This window comes from Megalobrama amblycephala, linkage group LG7 (genome assembly GCF_018812025.1).
Source record: "Megalobrama amblycephala isolate DHTTF-2021 linkage group LG7, ASM1881202v1, whole genome shotgun sequence".
Lineage (NCBI taxonomy): Eukaryota > Metazoa > Chordata > Actinopteri > Cypriniformes > Xenocyprididae > Megalobrama > Megalobrama amblycephala.
In genome coordinates this window covers 25466281-25482915 of record NC_063050.1, presented here as the reverse complement: position 1 = coordinate 25482915, position 16635 = coordinate 25466281, and the positions used below count along the sequence as shown (strand labels likewise).

Sequence of the window (16635 nt, the reverse complement as noted above, 5' to 3'; positions counted from 1 at the left end):
TATACACCAACAGCAGAACAAGTGTTATCAAGCCATGTGGATGTGAGCACATAACTTCATCTACATGACAACTTTCTGGTTCTGGTTCCTTAGCCAAGTAACTGTGTGGACTGGCAGTTGGTGTTACTTATTAATACGGGTTTCAATCATAATCAGTATGTATATACATTGCATAGTATTCCATTTCTTGCATATTCTCCTTCTCTTCCTGGTATTTTAGAAAGCTATTGTGTTACTGATATATTTGAGACAATTAAGAGGAGTTTTTTAAATTGTGTTTGGACTGATGAGAGATTTTTTCCCCACATTAGCTCATTGAGTTTTTGTCCAAGTGACTCTTTTGATTTGTAGAATTTTTTCAGAAACTGTATGTTTCTGGCACATTAGTACAAGCACAATATATGCCTTGGTGTATTGATTTAGTCATAGTGCGGCTCCAATTAAAATACTGTAAGTGTTCAGGTGCTGCCATCTGGTGACTGAAACTAGGAACTGCTCATAAAAAATATGTCGGTCTCTCGCAAAAACTAGTGAGTTTGTGTATTATATTACACTACTATTCTAAGGGATTGCAACATACCTGCATTGTTTCAATTATTCAAGTAATAACAGTTATTTAAGTGGAATTTAATTTCAAAGTAAAAACTGTTGGAGAGACACTTTGCGAAGCAGTTTAGCAGCAACAGCATTCCACAAACCTAGTTGTAATTTCATTTTTTTTTTTTTTTTTCCCAGAAATGCATTTTTGTCAGGCACCCTAGGATTCTATATTGAACCCAAATAAATTTTTTTTTTTCTAAAAGTGAATGATTGTGCTTACTTTAATTGGTTATTGCATGTACTCTTAATCTTGCTTTGTGAGCTCTTTAGTTTTAATAATAACAAATTGATGTTTTAATACTGACCAAAAGAGATTATTATTAACAAAAATATTCTTATCCACACAAGACAAATATGAAACACCAGATAATTATTTTTCCTGATAAAAAATATTATCAGTATCCCTTTTTTGGGATGGTCATAGAACTAAATATGACTATCCGACTCTTGAAATATTAGCATGTTGTAATATTTTTCTTAATCCCCAGAAACAACAGTCACTCCTTAAAACAATGTGTCAACTTTTATTAAAACCCGTACAGAGCACAACATTTACAAATATGGTTTGGGATGGACTGGAACAGTTCAGTAGCTCTTTGCTGTTTCATATGATTCAGGGAAGGCGAGACTCTTGTGTCCTGATCCCATGACCAATGGCAGGATTCCAGCATTTGGCACCACATTCCATGAGAGAGTGAGAGTGATGTTCTTATTCGCCCTGTGTTTGGGAAAAACGGAGAGATGTCCATTTCTATACTTTTCAGTTCTATATGTCAATTAACTGTAACACTTTTATCTCATTTGTTAACTACATTAGTTAACATAAACCAGCAATGAACAATACTTCTACTGCATTTATTCATCTTTGTTAATGTTAATTTCACTATTTACCATCACATCTTTAAAATAAAAAGTATTGGTTACCGTTAGTTAATGCACTGTGAAATAACATGAACAAAGGATTTCATTTTTTTTTTTTTACTAATATTAATAAATTCTGTGAAGAAAAAATAAACTATCAATTAGCAATATATTTTAACTAATGCATTAATGTTAAATGAGACTTTATTGTAAAGTGTTTACCCAAATATCTATTCCAAGTATTGTTCACTTTGTCAATATTTATTTGAGATTGATTCTACTGAGTGGTACTGAGATGTGTGCTTTTTGATGTTGTACAGTTTCTCTTATTGTTTTACTTATAAGAAATCTGATTGATTTTTTAAAATTAAACTGTCATTTGTAATTTCCAAGTAGGGCAAAATAAAAGTCTGTGTTTATGTAATATATATGTGTGTGTTCTGTGTATAATATATATATATATATACACACACACACACACACACACACACACACACACACACACACATTCATGTATATATTTAAGAAAAATGTTATATTTATATACAAAATATTTATGTTTATATGTAATATAAAATATATATAAATATATATATTTATAATACATGCCTATATTTCTAAACTTTATACCTGTATGTGTGTGTATTTATATATACATTATTATTATTATTATTATTATTATTATAATACACAGAACACACACATATATATTACGTAAACACAGAATTTTATTTTGCAAACGATTAATCGCGATTAATCGTTGCAGCCCTATTTCCAAGTATCAGATCTTAAGTGTATGGCTCATAATTCAGTTGTAATAAGATCTGATATTTAGAAATAATTAAATTGAAATTAAATTTTAAATTAAAACAATTTTATTGAAAAATTATATATAAAAATCATAATCAAAAGCTTTTGTAACATTATACACTACAGTTCAAAAGTTTGTGGTCAGTAACTTTTTTTAAAGAAAGACGTTAAAGAAATTAATACTACTTGATTTAATGCATGCTTGTATTAAATCAAGTAGTATTCATTTCTTTAACGTCTTTCTTTTAAAAAAGTGATCAAAAGTGATATTTATAATGTTACACATGCTGTTCTTTGTAACTTTCTATTCATCAAAGAATCCTGAAAAAATATCGTATACTGTTTAACATTGATGATAAGAAATGTTTCTTGAGCACCAAATCAGCTTATTAGAATGATTTCTGAGGGATCATGTGACACTGAAGACTGGACTAATGATGCTAAAAATTCAGCTTTGCATCACAGTAAATTAAATTTTTACTATATATTCAATTAGAAAACAGTTATTTTAAATTGTAAAATATATTTCACAATATTACGGATCAAATAAATGCAGCCTTTGCTGAGCAGAAAAGACTTCTTTTAAAAACATTAAAAATCGTACCGATCTAAAACTTTTTGAATGGTAGAGTGTATATATATATATATATATTTTTAAACTGTTAATTAAACTGCACAGATGAAATACTAACCTTAAACCATTCCCATCATCAAAGAAGAAGTACTTGGATTTAACCTCCTTCAGGTTTAGTTTGTTGTTGTCTCCTCTCAAGACAATCTTGTCCCATAGAACCACCTGGTTCAGTGCCTAACATGGGATAACATGGGATTCTTTATTGATGTGAAAAACACAAACAGGTCTGACATCTTCAGATCTACAACACAACAAATACCCAGCTCTCATTCACATAGATTAATGCCCACTGACTCTCTGGATAGGCTGAACTTTTAAAGACTTACATTGCTTTTAGTTGAATATTCAGCAGTCAGGTAAAGAAAGAGCTCCTTCACATTCCAGTCAAATATTGGCTGCAGATGTAATAAAGCGGTTAAGGCAAATAGTGTAATCGGTTCTAGGTGTAAACTGCACTGTAAACCTGATATGGTAGCAGCAGCATCTGAAGTGGCATGAATTGTGCACCGAGGTGGCATAAATGCATTCACACAGGAATTACATTTACATAAATAATAGTAAATATGTAATGATTAATACAGAAAATTTATAAATAAAAATCGAAAAACTATGGCTCAGAGTGATTCAATTTTCATCTACATGGTGGTAATTGTGTAGCACAGCAGTGGTCTCTTTTGTCAAAAGGATATTAGCAGAAAGGTCAAATGTCACAAAGCCCAAGTCACTCCTCTCTCGTGGTCCTGTGAAGTCGTCTACATTTTTACTGGAGAAAGAATAAGAAGATGAGAAACAGAAGATCTCAGTTTAGATATGTGTGAAACAGATGTGAAAGACGAAACTACATTCAATCCTGCAACCTGATGGCACGTACACATTTAAAATGTACGTTACCCAAACAAAATCATATTTTCTACCCAGCGTTTCAAAACATTGTTGAACAAAAGCACAAAAATAAGATCTTCGTGCTTATTTAATTTGCATCGCTGACGTGCTGCACTGCTATTGGCCACAAACTCAGCATCTATAAGTCCCATATGCTGCAAAATTATGATTCAAAATGGTCGGTAATGCCTGATATATATCAAATACCTTTTTTAATGATCTTAACATAGATTTTGTATTGCACCTTTGGTCGCAGGCTCAGAAACAGTGCAGTTAACTTACAGCATGACTTTGGATACGTGTATATCCACCGGTACGCTTCTGTCTTTGAACGCTGTAGTAATGAAGCATCCGAATGTGAGCGCCGCCATCACACTGAGAGAGAAGGCGAAGAGCGAGTTCGCCCTCGACAATACCGTATTCATGGTTCAATCTAGTAAACAACTAACAATGTATTGAAAAACAAAGATATAAAGAAACGCTCCGAGCGGAGGTTCAAAGCAGGAAGTGAGGCAGTTTCAAAGATGATTCGGAAGCAAGACCTACTTCCTGTTTGTTTTTATGAAAGTACACATTGCCACCCAGTGGTCAGGGAGTGACATTGCATCAATAGTAAAAGAGCAAGATCAAAAACACAAGCAATTTTTTTATTAGGCCTATTTGAGCAAACTAGTATTCAGCAGTATAAAAATATAAGAATTTGGTCACACTTTAGCTTAAGGTCCACTTCTCTGTTTTAACTAGCTATTAACTACGACTTTTGCCTCAATAAACTCCTAATTACTGCTTATTAATGGTTAGTAAGGTAGTTACATTTAGGTATTGGGTAGGATTATGGGATGTAGAACATAGTCATGCAGAATAAGGCATTAATATGTCCTTTATAAGTAATAATAAAAAGCCAATATCCAAGTCATATGCATGCTAATAAACAACTAGGAAGAACTGGATCCTAAACTAAAGTTACCAATAATTTATACACAAAAATGTGTTTTTTATTTTTTATTTTATTATTTATTTTTTTTATTGACAACGTTCTCCAAATAGATGCTGTAGTCCTTGGTCTCCTGGAAGAAATAAATGAAATTTCAAAATTGACTTGGACTCTGACAATTTCTTCTTCTGTATGTGGATGTTTATTATTATTTTTTTTATTGGAATAATATATATATATATATATATATATATATATATATATATATATAGATAGATAGATAGATAGATAGATAGATAGAGATAAATATATATATATATACCATATCCATCTATACTTAAAAAAATTAACAAAAATCTCTGTAACACACATTAGATGCATAAATGCATTTTAAATGCAACCTCTTCTACTTTATTAATTAAACAGTATTTTTCACAAATGCTCCAAGCTTTAGACCAGTTCATATTTTAAACAGATTTATCCACAATACGCTATATGGATGATTTACCTATTATAATATTTCTAATATGTTTATTTTAGTAGAATTCTGTTTTAAAATATCAATATATTTTATATCTCCTAACATTAGAAGCTAATACAACCTCTTAAAAATGTACAAGAATAAGAATAAATGTTTTAAAATCCTTTCTGGGGAAAAATCACATGAAATCTATATCAATCATCTCTACTGCCAAAATATGATATGGCTCCAATGGATCACATGGCTTTATCTTGGTAACTCCGCTGTTTTTAGATTAATCATAGCCGACTGTAAACAGGGTATTCCTACAATATGCCAATGGGACATAAACAAAATGACTTTAAATCATCTGAAGTCATTGATGTGTTAGCAACAATACGTTAAAATACAAATAATGTAATGAAAACAAAACTGTCACAAAGTATCATGAGACAAACATCCTAACAAATGACAGCACCTATTGTTATGCCTCAGTCAAGTGGCCCATTTTCCACTAGCTAAAAGTCCAGCTGCCTTATCTCATCCCTACTCTGAGCCCAGCTGCCTTGGGGAATAACTGGGCCAGTCTGGCATATGATCCCCATCAACACATCCCTGGATCCCATTCCAAAACATTCACACTCACTGAGCAGCAGCAATGACTGAGATTTTGGAGGAGCGGCCATTCGGCTCACATTATACCAATGTCTATCTCTCGATTTTCGTCCTTTTTTGCTTCAAACTTTTTGTCAAGATCAGCTTAAACATACTGACTCACTTCTATGTGGTTAAAGGAAACCGTAAGGAGGCGGCCCGGATCGCAGCCGAGTTCTATGATTTTGGCCAAGGGCACAGTAAGTAACCAAGACTGAGACATATTGGGGCTATATATTTTGGAGCATGTTCTAAAATTAGTCACTATTGGGTTAGATTGGGTTTATAACTCTTTATATCTCTTTGTAAACATAAAGCTTTGACTTATTGAGTAAAGAGAAAGCTTCTGTTGCATGGCCCAGTTTGTAACATTGTAAAATTGGGTCAGTGTGTTCTTATCTAATGCTGAGTTAGGAAAATCAATTTCTCTTGGCACTTTGGCAAACATGGATGAGTAGACTTTAGATATTGTATATTGTACAGCAATAGCCTTTTATTTTTTTCCCCCTCTTGGTTACACTATTTTAAAGTGTCCTCATAATTATAAATTTTAAATTATACATTTATAAAATGTAATTATACATTTAAGTAGCCTACTGAGGAATATTTATCAACAACAACATGTACTTACTATAAGGTTAGGGATTGGATCAGGGTTTGGTTTAGGATAGTTGCATAATTAGGCCTAATTATAATTGACTGTTATTACTAAGTACAAACTTGTCAAAAATATACTTTTTTATTGTTTTACATGAAAATGTTTGCTGCAGTAGAAATAGCAACCCACCAATCACATTTATTCAGTTATATATAGCTATCTGAAGTCTTTGAAGAATTCAGATAAAATGTAAATGCTCCTTTTAACTAATTTTTGTCTGTTTCGTCCCTTTTTATCCCACTATTTTTGCAGCCCTGTTTATCACGATCTCAATAACATGCAAACTACCTGACTTGAAGTTGAAAAGCTAGATACAAACTAGCCTAGCTGAGATGAACGTCAAACATTTTACAATCTTATTTTGATAAATGTTAAGGACGTAAATTCATTAAAAATCCTGACTCTATTACTAGCTATTTGTGTCGGAATAACAGTGGCACCGTTCTAATCTTAACCTGAGATATAAATAGTTTTACTGGCAGGGAGACGGTAGCCTACAGTACTATGTTGAAGATTTACCTCATGAATATAAATTACGTTTCGTGACGTACGTCCAGTAGGCGTGCGCTCGTCATTCTACTACGGCAAAGGCTCGGCTTATGAATATTAATTAGGTTACGTGACTGGATGCTCGAGAAAGGTTACCAACTAACGTCAGCGTGACCTTATTAATATTCATACGGTAAATCTTTGCCGTAGCCAACACGACTCTACAGAGATCTGAAACAACAACAAGCCGAGCAGCCAATCAGAGAGAAGCGCTATAGTCACTCTCGCTCTGTCCTGTGTAAAGAGGAGGACACAGACCTGATGCAAACATGCCTGAAGTTCCCTGCAGTGAACCCAAGTATTCAGATAATACTCCCAAGAAAAGAAAGAGAGAGGACGTCGAGGATTTTTCTGCGAAAAAGAAATCGCGCTGGGGTATTTTGATTAGTCAAGGTGAGTTATCGACACGTGTAAATAAATGTGCCTTTATATGCGCCCTGCTGTCACCTTGCAGTAATGCATTTCAATGGGGGCGGACCTTCTATAGCTATAAAATGGCAACTAATATCGAAATTAATATTAGATAAATAATATTAATGTTATTATAAGAATTTTAATATTATTATTATTAGTATGACAAATTCTTATTCATTATTGTTAATATCAAATCATCACGAATATTTTATATATAGCCTATACATTAATTATATATTAACATCATTAAACTAAATAAGACTTAGGATAGATATCAAGTACATAATTGATGCAAAGTGTCAGTCAGACGCACAAACACAATACACAATAGCTGCGGCTGTTCACGCAAAACCGATCTGTGCTTGTTGTTATAACGTTATTAGTAATTTATTATTTCCAGTGTTGGATGAAAAAAGAACATTTTCTTCAAAAATTCTTTCTCATATTTCCCACAACCCAAAATACAATGCTGACTAGCATTGCAGATTAGGCAACAGTAAGCATTGGAACATAAATAGTAGCATGCACTACTATAATGTGTTGTTTATCATGTTGTGTACTTGGCCTAGTAGTTGTTAGTTAAAGTTAAAACTCTATGTAAAGATTTTACAGCTAAGTTGAGCCATTTCTAGTTGGCGATATTTAAACCCTCTTTATAAGGGCATGAGAGTTCAAGTAAACACAGCACACTGTTTGGACTCTTTCTGCATTATGCATTAGACATGGGCTTTTACACTATAATGTGTAGTTGTTTATTAAGGTGATGGGATTCATTTATATCTTTACAATACACCATAGAATAGCTGAATTGGACTGATTTCCTGACTAGAGAGTCTATAAACAGGGAAGTTTCAAGTGGTCCATGGAGCTCAGATGTGTAGTCACATGAACAGCACAGGATCTGAAAAATTCATGAAGGCTCTCACAGAATCTCACAATAAAGACTGTATTCGTACTGAGAAGCGCCCTTCAGGCAACAACCAGTGTGTTTCTTGATCAGAAGAAACAGGGCTATGACATACATTGTCACCAATGAAGTAGTTTTAACTCACTCATTTTTACGTATATGATATGAATGCTTTAAACACGCAAGAAAACACAACATTGCATCATAAAAAGTAGCATGTAGTAGTCTAGTATGATTGTACTTGACTAAAGCACAGCTGTGACCTGAGGCTCCACATGTCAGTGTGGAATCTCAGTGGCAGTAACCCATCGCCCTCGCTCAGCTAAGCTAAAAAGAGAAGACGGCTACTGTTTTGCACCCCGAGATGACAGCCGTCCTTTCATTTACAGGCTATGGCGTATACGTATCAATGGCTAGATGTGCCGTGGGGCGACGGAGACATGGGTACGTAACGGGACCTCTTTTGCTCTTAGGCCTCGGTCTGTGCCAGGAATGACAGTTGCAGAGGGCAGTTGTTGTATGTTGTTGTGGGTAGATTGAGCTCATGCTAAATATAGATCTCTGAGTAGATATATCTCCGGTAGGAGCTGCTAGCTCTGTGTACTATGGTATTAATAATTGTTCTGTGTTGTACACGATTATTGTTCTGATTAAATGGAAAATGTCCAAAGGCTGTGTTGTTGCTACTGTGGTCAGCTGGTTGATGCAGTTGTTTAATTGAGGAATTTTTCTAAATGTGGTCTGGGGACCCACAGGGGGTTGCAGAGATGTGTAAGGGGCCTGTGGAAAATTTGAGAAAAATATAAATATATATTTTATAAAACGTTTTGTTTTAGGGATATCTATGTTAACATTTAAAGGTGCCCTAGAATTAAAAATTGAATTTATCTTGGCATAGTTGAATAACAAGAGTTCAGTACATGGAAAAGACATACACTGAGTTTCAAACTCCATTGTTTCCTCCTTCTTATGTAAATCTCATTTGTTTAAAAGACCTCCGAAGAACAGGCGAATCTCAACATAACACAGACTGTTATGTAACATTAATTAATATGTACGCCCCCAATATTTGCATATGCCAGCTCATGTTCAAGGCATTAGACAAGGGCAGCCAGTATTAACGTCTGAATCTGTGCACAGCAGAATCAACAGACTAGGTAAGCAAGCAAGGACAATAGCGAAAAATGGCAGATGGAGCGATAATAACTGGCATGATCCATGATACCATGATATTTTTAGTGATATTTGTAAATTGTCTTTCTAAATGTTTCGTTAGCATGTTGCTAATGTACTGTTAAATGTGGTTAAAGTTACCATCATTTCTTACTGTATTCACGGAGACAAGACTGTCATTATTTTCATTATTAAACACTTGCAGTCTGTATAATTCATAAACACAACTTCATTCTTTATAAATTTCTCCAACAGTGTGTAATGTTAGCTTTAGCCACGGAGCACCATCAAACTCATTCAGAATAAAATGTAAACATCCAAATAAATACTATACTTACGCGATTAGACATGCTGCATGACGAACATTTTGTAAAGATCCATTTTGAGGGTTATATTAGCTGTGTAAACTTTGTTTATGCTGTTTAAGGCAAGCGTGAGCTCCGGTGGCGGGGAGCACGAGAATTTAAAGGGGTCGCAGCCTGAATCGGCGCATATTTAATGATGCCCCAAAATAGGCAGTTAACAAAATGAATAAAAAAAAAAAATCTATGGGGTATTTTGAGCTGAAACTTTACAGACATATTCAGGGGACACCTTAGACTTATATTACATCTTTTAAAAAGACGTTCTACGGCACCTTTAAATAAAACAAAAAATCCACTAGGAAAATCCACTATATGGAAAAAAAAACGTTTTTTTTTTTTTTTTTTTTTTTACATAATTTCTAACTTGCAAATAACTAAAAATGTGACTGAGGAAGTTTAAACTTATTTTTAAGTTGCAAAAAGGATGCAAACTGATCCTCTCTATAAAGACTTCATATACAAAGTATTCCCGTCCCCCTCCATACTGAAAAAAACTCCATCAATCCAAGGTTCAAATGAATGATTGCATGATACCGATGAATTGATTGAGACTTCTGGTAATTTGTTTAAAAATAAATGGATCTTCATACAGTACATAAAACAATATAGCTGCCTTTATAGAAGAAGAATGTTGCTTTTATTGCTTTTATTCCTACATACTGATAAAGTCCAATTTTAATTGCACATTTTATCCTTTTGTTCTCATTTTGTATTACAGCAACACAGGATAATCTGTTCAAATGGCTCAACTGTTGAAATGAATCACCTTTATTGTATAGAGAGCTGATCCACTCTCATGGTGGTTAATAATGTAGTAATTCCACTCACAGACTCTCTTCTCAACAGCTGTCAATGGCCAGTGTCAAAATCACACCACTCTCACTTTACAATGTACTGGAAATTAGATCAAGTCCAACTGTGGCTGAGTGGGTGTTTTTAAAGCTCTTGAACTACATGGTTGTGCTTTTGTAACTGTTGGTTAGCTTTTAACTACAGCAAATTATGGTTGCTGTAAATTATGTTAATGTAACATTTAATAATTGTTAATTCAACATTTTTTTGGCTTGTTTTGTGGTTTGGGCATTTATCAGTCATGGGAAATATGTTTATTAATAAGAATTGTTATGCCCTGCACCAGGACATGAAGGTTGAGGATCCAAACGCAGTGTTTTATTAAGGGGTAATCCACAAAAGAGGAAGCAGTGTTAACATTAATCAGACTGAGCAATGAACAAGACAGAAACCAGGCTTTAAATAGGGTGAGACTGATGAGGTAACAAGACACAGCTGTAGGCAATCATGACTAATTAGTCCGGGCAGTGGGTTATGGGTAATGAAGTCCGAGATGGTGTGGCAATACTTTGGGGTGGAGTGCCCTCTGGTGGTAATCACGGGCATTCTAGCTGGTGACTGTGACGTAGAATAATATTGTGTGTGTTCATTCATTCCCGTCTCACAGGATCATGGGCGGATCGTTCTCCACTCCATGAAGCTGCGTGCCAGGGTCGACTTCTGGCTCTTAAGACTCTTATCTCACAGGTTTACAAACAAATACACACAAAAATGGAACAGAATTGTTAAAAAAGTCAAATTAGTATGTTTTTAACTTTTTAAAGAAAATGGATTGTTTTATTTTTCTCTGTTTTTCTTCTCCATATTACCAGGGTTACAATCCAAATATCATCACTATTGATCACGTGACTCCACTACATGAAGCGTGTCTGGGCGATCATGTGGCATGTGCCAGGGCTCTCATAGAAGCCGGTGCCAATGTGAGTTAGTTATTAAACAGCATATTAAAGACTTTTCAGCAACATTAAAAAAAAACATTGTTTTATCAATTTGTTTTAGTAATTAATATGTAATTAATTGCATACATTTATAAAATAGAAACACATGGCAACTTGGCCCAATAAAAATCACAGCTTATCCTAACTTTACATTTATGAAATATACACTTGTCCTGGCTACACAGTTCAATCATTTGCTTGATCTTATTTTCATTATATAACTGATCCCTGCTTGAATGTTTATAGCTATAGCAAAAATATGATGATAATATAATTTTAATTTATTTGAAAGATTAAAACAAAATTTAAATCAGAATTGGAACCAATTAAACCACTTGTAAAGAACAAAATAAATTATGGAATTGGAATTTTATCCCCCAACCATATAGTTACTGAGATATAGCATACAGTATGTCATAACTTCCTGTGTGACAACTAACCCCAGCCTCCCCTAATTATTTTTTTAGATGTTTTCTTGCTCTTTGTTTATTAGATGTTTAGAAGAAGACTCTGCTCAGATTGATCCGTTTGTGCGGATTGTGCTGTTAGCATGTTCTTGTGCATGGCAGGTGAATGCCACGACCATTGACGGCGTGACCCCGCTGTTTAACGCCTGCTCGGCAGGAAGTTTCACCTGTACGGAGGTGCTTTTGGAACATGGAGCAAAACCACAGGCAGAAGTGTGCCAACCTTCGCCCATTCACGAGGCCTCTAGCAAAGGTAATCGAGTAGTCTGACCATACAAATCAACTGATTTGAATGTATAGCATTTATAGCAGACTTTACAAAAAATATAAACATAGTCATAGATGTGTTGCTGTCTCAGGCAGGGCAGCATGTATAGAGTCTCTTATCTCGTGGGGAGCAGATGTAGATTACGACATCCCCCATCTAGGAACACCTCTCTACATTGCCTGTGCCTCCCAGCAGCTCCAGTGTACACAGAAACTTCTGGATGGAGGTGAGCTCATCAGTTCAAACCAAACAAAAAAAAAAAAAAGGCATTATTTGGTGTATTTTGGTGTGCTGAGGTCAGGTCATCTCACCTTTATTTCTGGTCTTGTTTATTTGATCACAAAAGGATCTGTTTTTCATAGGAGCCAATGTGCAGAAGGGCCGTTTCCTGGACACTCCACTACATGCTGCAGCACAGAAGGACTGTCCAGATATCATCAGACTGCTACTAGAGTTTGGTGCTAACATCAACGCTCGCAACCTGGAGCTGCAAAGACCGGTGGAGACGGCGCCACCCAGCAGTACGGCAGAGTCTGCGCTCCTTCTGTATGAAGGTAATGCTGCTCAGCTGATTTGAATAGCTTTTGGTTGTTTTTCTAGTCATGAAGTTTAGAAGCATCATGCCCATTTAAAAAAAAAAAAAAAAATTAAGAGATTTAAAGGTGCTAAAGAGGATCTTTTCGTCGACTGAGAAACCAAAGACTGTTAGTGAGTTTTTGAAATGAGCGCATGCGTAAGAACAACCCCCCTCCTTCACAGCTCACTTCGATGGAACGCCTCCCAAAACTCGTGCACGAGTATTGGAACATGAGTGTTTACTTTCACAAGGAACGTAATGGCAGTGATTGACAAGCCAGAGGGCCAATCGTTTACGCGATGATCGCGTAAACGATTGGCTGATGTTTTTAAGGCCCTACCTCGTGCACAGATGATGTATATTAATATTATTCCTTTCAGTGCACCTAATAAATAGTCTTTTATCAGTTAGTAAAGACAGTTTCAAGTAATATTGCAAAAATGTATAAAACAAAACATCCTCTCTAGCACCTTTAAGTTGCATGATTATGTTTGTCTAAAAGATTGTTTGGTACAGAACCCTTTCTTATGCTCAATTTAGTCAGTACAAAGTTGCACCTTCCATACATTATATGTTTCAAACCACTAAAATGAATTTCTGCAGTAATAGGTTCATTGCATATTTATATGGAAGCTTGTTTCCGCCAATTAAAAAAAAAAAAAAAACTTTTTATCTCACAATTCTGACTTTTTTCCTCACAATACGAGTTTACATCTCACAATTCTGACTTTATAACACACAACTGCGAGTTATAAAGTCAGAATTGTGAAATATAAACTCACAATTGCGAGTTATAAAGTCAGAATTTTGAGATATACAGGAAACTCGCAATTCTGAGAAAAAAGTCAGACTTTATATCTCGCAATATGTAAAGTTATATATTGCGAGAGTTATATATTGCGAGTTTATGAGTTTATATCTCACAATTCTGAGAAAAGAATTCAGAATTGTGAGGGAAATAAAGTCAGAATTGTGAGATGTAAACTTGCAATTGTAAGAAAAAAAGTCTGAATTGTGAGATAAAAAGTCGCAATTATACTTTTTTATTCATTTCATGGCAGAAACAAACTTCCATATATTTAAAGAGATAGTTCACCCAAAAATTATAAACCCTGGAGGACTAAGGATATTTTTTAATATATCTCCGTGACCGTCTGAAAGAAGATAGTCATATACACCTAGGATGGCTTGAGGGTGAGTAAATCATGGGATAAATTTCATTTTTGGGTGAACTATCCCTTTAAGACCACATAGAAATAAATCAAATTAAAACTACAAACTTTTTTTTTTAAATAAAAAGGTGATATTGTTAACTTTCTCTGTCTTTTCTTGGATAGCCACGCCACAGTCTCTGTGTCAGCTGTGTAGACTGAGTATCCGAAACTATATGGGCCGATCCAGACTGCACCTGATTCCTCACCTCAGACTGCCTACTTTACTCAAGAGTTTCCTCCAGTACAGATAGGCTAACTCCACAAAGCCCCTCCCCCTTTTATTTTCTTATATTAAGTGCATTAACATACAAAAAGGTCATCCAATCTTGTTTGTGACCACCAGCACACAGAAAGCATGATTACGCTAGCCATTCATTTCACTTCTTCTAAGTTCAAATGTTTATTTTTTAAATTCTTATATATTTTTGTGCGACTACTGAACATTGGTTAAATTGTTGTAAATAATATATTCACAACATTAGTGTAAATTTGTCATTTGTAACCTGCACAATATAAGCTGCATGCCTAATATGATACAAATGTATCACGTCAGGTTGAAATTATTAAAGTGCATGTCAGTATAGTGAATTTTCTATTTTTTATCACACTAATGTAAAAAAGAAAGAGGATAATTGTTCAGTATTGAGATGCTATCAATATTTTCACAGCTTCCCAAGCTGCATCATAAACCGTGTATCTAATGCAGTACTTTTGCTAATCATTTTGTTGCCAAAAAAAAAGCATGATAAGATATGAAACTTATAAATAAAGAAAAATATGTAAAAATATTTAAATGGTCTCATTGTTCTCCCTTTTTTCTGCATTGCAGTTGGTACTGTATTTAAAAAACATACGTAACACTCAATTATTTGAATCATGTTCAATGTAGTGCAGTACCCATAAACAAAAGTAAAATCTTAAGATTTCCTGTACACTTGATCTTTTTAATAGCAATTATCAAATCATAGTCACAGAAAAGAAGGTAATTGCCAGTTCTTATATGTCTCGCCTTGCGCTTTTATGATATCATCAGTCAAAATAAACAGAACATGCAGAATTTGAAAAGGTCCTGGCTTAATCTGATGCCTGACTCAACTCCAGGATCATTATATGACATTTACCTGTCCTCTGTTGCGTATGAACAGTGATCATATGAATATGTTATGTACATCCATTTGAGCTTATATTTAGACGTAAATTCTAGAACAAAACTATATACAAATAAATACATTTCACAGTGCATTTCACATTTGATGAAAATAGTCTCTGTATCTGTTTTTTCTAACATAAAACCAAAAACATTCATAAAATAATTCCATTTTATATACTCGACTATGTGCGACAAGTTTCCATTGCAACTGATGATTTTAGCAGTACATATGACACTTTTGTCTTTTATTTCCTAACTTCAGAAATACACTTCAAATGTATATCTATGTGTCAGCAGAAATGTCTTACATCGTCACTCCATATGTGCACTTTCTCAGACTTATTGCCTAAGTTCATCTAAACATATTTCGAATGTAACAGCAAGACTTAATGTGTATTAACGCTTTGTAAATAATGTCATAATTTATGAACATAAATATTACACCTCTGGCCCCAGACCTGCTCTGTAAACCATTCATAATAGTTACTGAATGAATTGAAGAAACATTAAATAGTCATCGTTACAATATAAGGTTCAATATAAGGTTATAACTATTAATTATCTTATTTGGTTCTACTAAAATAAGGTGTATATTCAATAGTCAGTAAAGATATTCAGTCCATATATAACAGACAACAGACATGACAAACGGTTTCAGTGTCAAAGCAGAAATACTAATGTCTCTTTTCATGAAATCAAATGTGCAAACAAACAAACAGAAACGTACAGATGAATACCCTGTACTCAAGTCTTGAAATAAAAGTTAAATCTAAAAAAACATTCAGACTGCTTAATGCAAATGCCTATACTTCATAATATCACTGACAGTACCAACTAAACAGTAACTAGAATTACAATCTTTGGTCTATAGACCACAACCCTTAGACCCTATCATAACACCTAAACCCGAATACCTGAACCCGCTTCTGTTTTAGGACGAGGAAGAAAGGCATTAAATATCCTGCTTCATATGTAACATTCATTACTGTATCCAGCATAACTCTCTTTATACAACAGTTAGTTCTGGTCCGCTAATTTGATTGGCCGGCATTCCAAGATTTTCATCTCACTTTGATTGCCTATGTTAGTAGTGCATCAGTCTGTGCATTTCTTATCGACATGAAAAACTTGGTGCTTTGCCTTTTTTTGGAACAAAACTGAGCAAATTCTGTCTGAACAACTTGATATTAACTTCAGCTTATGGAACTGTTGTATAAAACAAATATCACACATGCATTTGTGCTGTTGGTCTTACTTGTGGCTTTGTG

The 16635-nt window shown here is 34.3% G+C and overlaps 2 protein-coding genes across 5 annotated transcripts; one reads left to right on the top strand and one right to left on the bottom strand.

Moving 5' to 3' along the window:
• Positions 1-1104: 1104 nt before the first annotated feature.
• spcs3 (signal peptidase complex subunit 3) lies at positions 1105-4343 on the bottom strand. Its single transcript, XM_048196718.1, has 5 exons — positions 4070-4343; positions 3595-3668; positions 3232-3308; positions 2964-3079; positions 1105-1318 (listed from the first exon to the last, which is right to left on the bottom strand). Exons 1-5 carry the CDS (start codon positions 4210-4212, stop codon positions 1186-1188), a joined length of 543 nt encoding a protein of 180 aa, XP_048052675.1. The 5' UTR covers positions 4213-4343; the 3' UTR covers positions 1105-1185.
• Positions 4344-5784: 1441 nt separating this feature from the next.
• On the top strand, positions 5785-15005 carry asb5b (ankyrin repeat and SOCS box containing 5b). 4 transcript variants are annotated; one of them, XM_048196716.1, is made up of 8 exons: positions 5896-6035; positions 7193-7435; positions 11361-11440; positions 11566-11673; positions 12261-12411; positions 12518-12652; positions 12789-12980; positions 14341-15005. In XM_048196716.1, exons 2-8 carry the CDS (start codon positions 7312-7314, stop codon positions 14466-14468), a joined length of 918 nt encoding a protein of 305 aa, XP_048052673.1. In that variant the 5' UTR covers positions 5896-6035; positions 7193-7311; the 3' UTR covers positions 14469-15005. The 4 variants fall into 4 exon arrangements, with proteins under 4 accessions (XP_048052670.1, XP_048052673.1, XP_048052671.1 ...); XM_048196714.1 differs by having other exon boundaries at positions 6746-7435; XM_048196717.1 differs by lacking the exon at positions 5896-6035 and adding an exon at positions 8753-8807 and having other exon boundaries at positions 7301-7435.
• Positions 15006-16635: the final 1630 nt, after the last annotated feature.

Coding starts and splice junctions, on each gene's coding strand:
- spcs3 (XM_048196718.1), bottom strand. CDS start 4,212: ATGAATACGGTATTGTCGAGGGCGAACTCGCTCTTCGCCTTCTCTCTC. Junction 3,669..4,069: donor CACGTATCCAAAGTCATGCT/GTAAGTTAACTG, acceptor TTCTTTCTCCAG/TAAAAATGTAGACGACTTCA. Junction 3,309..3,594: donor GACATTTGACCTTTCTGCTA/ATATCCTTTTGA, acceptor CCGCTTTATTAC/ATCTGCAGCCAATATTTGAC.
- asb5b (XM_048196713.1), top strand. CDS start 5,840: ATGACTGAGATTTTGGAGGAGCGGCCATTCGGCTCACATTATACCAAT. Junction 11,441..11,565: donor TTAAGACTCTTATCTCACAG/GTTTACAAACAA, acceptor CCATATTACCAG/GGTTACAATCCAAATATCAT. Junction 12,653..12,788: donor ACAGAAACTTCTGGATGGAG/GTGAGCTCATCA, acceptor TGTTTTTCATAG/GAGCCAATGTGCAGAAGGGC.